This window comes from Pinus tabuliformis, chromosome 7 (assembly GCF_031772625.1).
Source record: "Pinus tabuliformis cultivar Carrire ecotype Pingquan chromosome 7, CPIR1, whole genome shotgun sequence".
NCBI lineage: Eukaryota > Viridiplantae > Streptophyta > Pinopsida > Pinales > Pinaceae > Pinus > Pinus tabuliformis.
This window is the reverse complement of record NC_142293.1, coordinates 573650191-573656923: the sequence shown is the minus strand read 5'-3', so window position 1 is coordinate 573656923 and position 6733 is coordinate 573650191. Positions and strand designations below refer to the sequence as shown.

The 6733-nt window shown below is 36.8% G+C and overlaps 1 protein-coding gene across 1 annotated transcript; it reads right to left on the bottom strand.

Moving 5' to 3' along the window:
- Nucleotides 1–228: 228 nt before the first annotated feature.
- Nucleotides 229–952, bottom strand: LOC149248721 (small ribosomal subunit protein uS17z-like). The gene is made up of 3 exons (XM_089456102.1): nucleotides 823–952; nucleotides 644–733; nucleotides 229–550 (listed from the first exon to the last, which is right to left on the bottom strand). Exons 1-3 carry the CDS (start codon nucleotides 879–881, stop codon nucleotides 457–459), a joined length of 243 nt encoding a protein of 80 aa, XP_089312228.1. The 5' UTR covers nucleotides 882–952; the 3' UTR covers nucleotides 229–456.
- Nucleotides 953–6733: the final 5781 nt, after the last annotated feature.

Sequence of the window (6733 nt, the reverse complement as noted above, 5' to 3'; positions counted from 1 at the left end):
ATTTCGATACTCTATCAATTCAGTATTTTGGTACTCAGGAAGCTCAGTGATCCGGTATTTCATCCAATACTGATTTGACAATCTTGCACTCGTCAACAGCTTAAAGCACACGAATGTCACCTCCTAAAGAAATAATTAAAAGCGAAACTCCTTGCCATATATAATAAAATAAATATGACATCGTCATATTTGGCTATTGGAAAATATATATATTCGAAGAATATGCCTTCAAAGGTTTACTGGATGCTAAAACCAAAACAAAAGTATCCAAGAAAAGTGGACTTTCAACCACCAAAGAGTAAACATGCGCCGTACATCTTTTTCAAAATGCAACACAGTAACCAAAAGAAGGATTAAACTAACAAAATTAATTTTGACCAAATGATAAAATAGTAAGTAACCCTCAACTCTGTAGAAGCCCACTCTATCACACTTAATGGAAGAAAAAAAAAGGATTCATATTGCAGTGAAGGGTTTCTTTGCAGAACCACTGCTAGAACCCGTAGGAATCACCTTTAGAACATTAAACCTTACGGTCTTGGACAAGGGCCTGATACAAGCAAATCATATAAAATGTTAACAACCAATAAAAACACAAAAAAGAATCACAGGTTTTAGTGGATATTCCCATAAATATATTTACCTGCATTGCCCAATGATAACATGATCCCCTTCTTTGACACAGAAACAGGGTGAAATATGGGCTGGTATGTTCGAATGTCTCATTTCATATCTGTTAAGTATGCATACAATCAGAAATTACTACTTAAATGGAACTGTATACAAATATAATTGCAATTCACTATAATGTTCTCTAGTTACCTCTGATATTTCTTGACAAAATGGAGATAGTCCCTACGGACAATAATTGTCCGTGTCATTTTAGCACTGTAACATGTTACAGCTAATATACGACCTCTTATTGAAACAATACCAGTGAATGGGCACTTCTTGTCGATGTAGGTCCCTACATAAAAACCAAGAAAACCTAGTTCACACAATCAAGTGGAGAAAGACCCAAAAACATATATCGGACAAATACGTGTATTGACAATCTAGTTGAGAAAGACTGCATCAATATAAAATAATATGCACCAATCAGAAAATATTTGCACGAATCAGTGGAAACCGAAAGACCAAAAAAAAAATTATAGATAAAAATAAAATAATAAATAAATAAATAAAACCAAGATGATTGCACAACTTCTAGTTCATGTATCAGAATCAAGAAAAAACGAAAACTAATCATAAGAATGACATCTTGATTATTCTTAAGATTCTTAATTTTTCTTTTATTATCATATGTTAACGATGAAGGAAAAAGAAAAAAATTAATCAGTGCATATAGATAATATTAAAAATAAAAACAGTAGGGCAATGATCATTCAACTGCCTCTCAGCACCGAGTATCATAGCTTCTTGAAATTAGTTCCAAAGCTTTGAATCTTTCAGGTAAGATCGGATATGCAAAACAGAGTCTGTAAAGAATACCATATTTCTCTGTAAAGAAATAATTAAAAGCGAAAATCGAGTCTGTAAATAATACCATATTTCTCTGTAAAGAAATAATTAAAAGTGAAAACCGAGTCTGTATTATTTTTATGACAGTAACCCCGCAGATGGTTTTCCTGCATCTGGAATGATTGTTTGTTGGCCACAGCTGTACAGGGCAAGCAAGGGGTTATCTTTGCAGTTGATGATTTCTTGCTAAGTTCCCTGCTAGTAATGAATTTAATTAATTGCCTTGGCACTGATTGACGAGATAGTAGAAGTTGGTTCTGTTGGCAAACCTATCATGGAGGGAGTTCCTACCTTCTTTGAAAATGCTCAAAAGGTGCCTTAGAACACAAGATGTATTGTAAACGCAAGAGATAAAACTGTTGCAAGTTGGTCTTGTTGGCAAACCTATGATGAAGAGAGTTCCTACCTTCTTTGAAAATGCTCAAAAGGTGTCTTAGAACACAAGATATATTGTAAAATCTTTAGACAAGACTGTTGCATCATTGCTTATGCTATTAGAATTTGGTACTCAAAAAGCACTTCCATACCTGGCATGCTACTTTTACCACTAACTTTCTTACTAAACAAGGGCTCTTCAGCTACAAAGACCTATAGAACGTGTGTTCAAAGAATTCAAAACATCCTACAAAAAGGCTTTTTATTGTATCAATTTGGATGATTCATCATATAACTATTTCGAATCACAGCAACTACTTCCCTGACTTCACAGACACTATATATTCTGGTAGACAATAAGAAAGAAATGTGATTCTACATTCAATTAATTCATATGGATTGATAGTTGAAGATCTATAGCATAGTGTGAGCCTGGTAAGTGATTGATGCACGTATTGGGCATTAGAAGTCTGTTCCAGTCTATACTAAATTATAAAGGGCTCTTGTTGATAGGTTTAATTGTGTTTTTATCATGATGGAGTCAATTTTCAGTCTTAAATATGAAGACTTAAAATGTATTTCAACCTCAAATGTATTTATGGGAAACAACTAAAAGGCAGTGTTAGAATTTTCTCCAGAGTCCAATACACATGGATCAAGTAAGTTACATTTAAATTGGCAAGCACAAAGACATTTCAAATGGCACTAGGATCCCTGCTTTCCAGACGGTGATAATTTTCAGTCTTATGGGTGGAATCATGGTAATTTCCTTGCATGCAGGTGGCATGCAGCTTCACTCTTCTCGGGAGAAACACCAAGATGGTCAATGCCCACATAGGAAACTAAAATGTCTCCAAGTACTGGGTAGCACTAAGATAGTCACAAGATGTTCGTTGCCACAATCAAGCATTCTTGTCCCATCGAGTTCCCAATATATGTTGTTAGTAGAGCAGATATGATCTCAACCATTATGAGTTCATTCAACCATACCCCCATACTAACAAACAATATTTTGGGAATTCATAACAACTACACCATTTCTATTCCTGGTGTGCCTTCTTACTCGTGCAACCTTGCTACAAGGAAGCATTTTGGCATTCAAATGGATAATTTAATAGAAACAACAATTAAATGCACAATAATATATACAAACAAAATATATCACAATAATCAAATCTGCCTAGAATTTAATCACCATACCTTGAATAACTTCTTTGGGGGTCTTGAAGCCAAGACCCACATTCTTCCCAAACCTGTTGCCACCTTTTCCAGGACGTTTCCCCTTCCCAGACTTCTCAGAACTGCAACAATATAAATTAAGGATCAAAAGAGAAGCAAATCAAAAGATTCTAAACATGAAATAAAATCAAATAATACTGCAATATGATTACCTGAGAAAGACTTTTGGTTGCTTTAGAAAAGCTCTCTCAGTCTATGAAAACAATACAAGGAATTTGTATCAGAGATGTCCCATTAGTTGATAACAATGACAATACTAACAACAATGTTTTCACTATTCACCCACAAATACAAGCTTCAGAGTGGCATAGAATATTGCAAAAAGGCGTTTGGCTTCTATTAAAAGGGCTTGTTATGGTTAACTGCCTTTTTATAAATAAACCCATCTACCAATATTTGAGCATAGCGATAGAATAATAGAATGGATGATCAGAGTGCCTATCCCAATATTACATATAACTTTGTGTTGCAGGGGTTAGATACATTAGCTCACTTGCATCACATGCATACAGTTCCCATGAGATTTTTCATAAAATTTTCAGATGAACCTATGTATGTCCCCATTAAAGGCTTCATCAAATTTATAGATGAAACTATTTATGTCCAATATTAAAGGTTGTTGGGCGATGGGGATACTTATGGATATATTGGATTAAGGTTGTAGTTGGTGTTGCAGGGTATCTTAGAGTTCTTACTATTGAGTGGTGAGAAGTTGTTGGAACATACTCATTATATTCTACAACACTTTACTCTAAAATTCGTATGGTTGTTGAATCTACTATTGTTGAGTAACAAGGGCTGCCAGCGAGAGACGAAATCACCTTATGAAGCCCAAGCCCTAGATCAACAATCCAGTAGCGTACTCGGCACTTTATGTACTCAATTAAAACTCTGCATTACATACACACAGCTATGCATGGTACCATTAAATGCCCTCTACTGCATACAAATCTTAGGAACATTGAACCTTCAGATTTCTCTGAAACATAACCTCAGGAGATAATCTCTAACCACAACACTCAGCACATACAGTAGCATATCCACCACAATGCTATATGCAACACCAAGTAAACCTTTGCAGTATGATCTAATAGTAGCCTATGTAAGAACTCTTATTCATCTACACATACTCATATCAGCAAAGCCATCGTACCTTAGTAGTCAATCAAGACCACACACGTTCTGGGTGCATCTCAGAAAATCACCATGTACTGGCTCCACTATCTTTTCATGACCATATCGCATGACATCAGCAACTAGGAGATACACCATGCACGTCAAGGAGTCTCATATACTTTTAGCAGTCCTGTCATCTCAACAATTTTGTACTTCATTCCTTCTTGCAGTTTTGGACATATTTTATCAATTCATGAGTAGACAACAATCAACAAGACTTAGCCTTGACACTGATCAGAATTTGATTACTTTCCTATACAAAAAATGCTACTGACTTTTGCCCTTCCTCAAGATTGACACTTAAAATAGTCTTCTTGCTGATATTTATCAAACCTCTAATCCGACCCTGAACTATTATACCATGCAATTTATCTTGTTCCTTCAAACAGGCCCAAATTAACCCTTACAAATGCTTCAAGAGGCTTCCTGATTAGACCTTCTTCTGTGCCTTAACAAGACATTCTTTATGCAGCCAAAGCAACCCTAGATCTTGCTTCTGTGATAGGACCGATCTTGCTTCACTAAGACTCACCCTAATCAAGTCGCTTTGACAGTGATTTAATGGCTTGCTACTGAAGCCCTAATTAGGCCTTAAACGTTAGCAAAAATTGATCATGATCAACAACTTGGAGCTCGTTTTCAACAGGCTATGTCTTACAAATTCAGCTCCAAAATTCTCCTCAGAAACAGCCTTAGCGTCATTCTTAACCAGCTTCTGTCTCGTCCTCAAATAGCCTCTGTCTTGTCCTTAACACAGCCTTAGGGATGATGGAATTTGTGCCTTAGGAAGGCCGAATTCTTGTCACAGAAAGATCAAATATGTCTCAGAAAATGCTGCAAGATAGTCCTCAGACCATGCCTCAGGATAGGGTTTGGATTTCACTTCGGACCTCAGAAAATGGCCTCAGGAAGGGGGCCAAAATAGTGCCTCAGTAGGCCTCAGACCAGGCTAAGATTGGCCTCAGAACTTGTTGTTGCACGGTATATAGCCATACCCTGCATTGAGATCAATAGCTTTAACATGAGCTTGCAACTCCAAACACGCAAAAGAACCATGACAAAATCAAGAACCCCGTTTGATTAAAGTACTAAAGTCTAAACTCAAATCCCCATTGTTTCAAAAAATTAAAAGTCTTGGGCAAATCCTGAGCTTGTCGTTCGTAAGACAACTGGAGAAAAAAATACCAGCGCAAGGCACCAACACATTGGAATATCTTGTTTTTATTATTAACAAGATCCTAATAAAGTTGGCATCATGGAACTTTGTCTACGAATTTATGTTATTTCCAAAAGTTTCCAAATAAGGACCAAACAGTCTAACACGAATCTTACAAGCCAAACTAACAAGGGACCAAAAATAGCTTTTGGCCATTCTACACCCCAGATTACTAAGGGTATAACCAGTAAACACTTATCAAATCTGGGCCATTAATCAATGCATTGAACCATTCCACACAAAAACAAACACCATACAAAACTTTGTCAACGAAACAAATCCCTACATTAGCCCTATTTCAAGCGAATCTCAGCAGGGAGTGAATGCCCCAACGACTAAAGCCCTGGATCCTTGCCTTATTGCATATAGCCAGAACGAGGGACTATGTAGAATGTTGTCCACAAACAACACAACCTTCTCACTTTCTAAATAGGGCAGACAGTAGTTCAATGCGAAATAACTGGTAATTTCAATGTATGTCACCTTGATCAGCGCTAGAGTCATACAAAACAAGACCGCTGCAAATAGCTTAAACCCCAATCCCACGTTTTTCATAGGAAGAGAGACAGGATGAAAAAGAAGGGTTTCCTTAATAAAAACTAGATATTGTGGGCCAAACAAATGTAAGAAAAACAACAGCTACCATAAAACGACATGAATCCGAAAGAGCTCAATAAACCAAAATCTTCTCTACTCCAGAAACTCGCTTGTTCTTCCGTGGAAACCCTAAAAAATCCAAAATACATAAAACAAACCATAAAAAGCCTTGAAGGAATAGAGCTGGAATATCTATTCTGCCATGGCTGCAGGAATTCAAGACTTCTAACTTCGCATTTCAAGGCCTTGGCCGCTCCCGCTTCTACCTGAGAAGTTACAACATTTTCGATGGAAAGATGTCGATTTCATTTTTCTCGCCAGCATTATGAGAGAGGATTTCTTCTGCTTCATCATCGTGATGGTATTTTTTTTGCGCATGACGCGGAGGTTCAGAGCTTGAGTCCAGGAATCACCTTCAGAACATTAAACCTTACAGTCTTGGACAAGGGCCTGATACAAGCAAATCATATAAAATGTTAACAACCAATAAAAACACAAAAAAGAGTCACAGGTTTAAGTGGATATTCCCATAAATAGATTTACCTGCATTGCCCAATGATAACATGATCCCCTTCTTTGACACGGAAACAGGGTGAAATATGGGCTGGT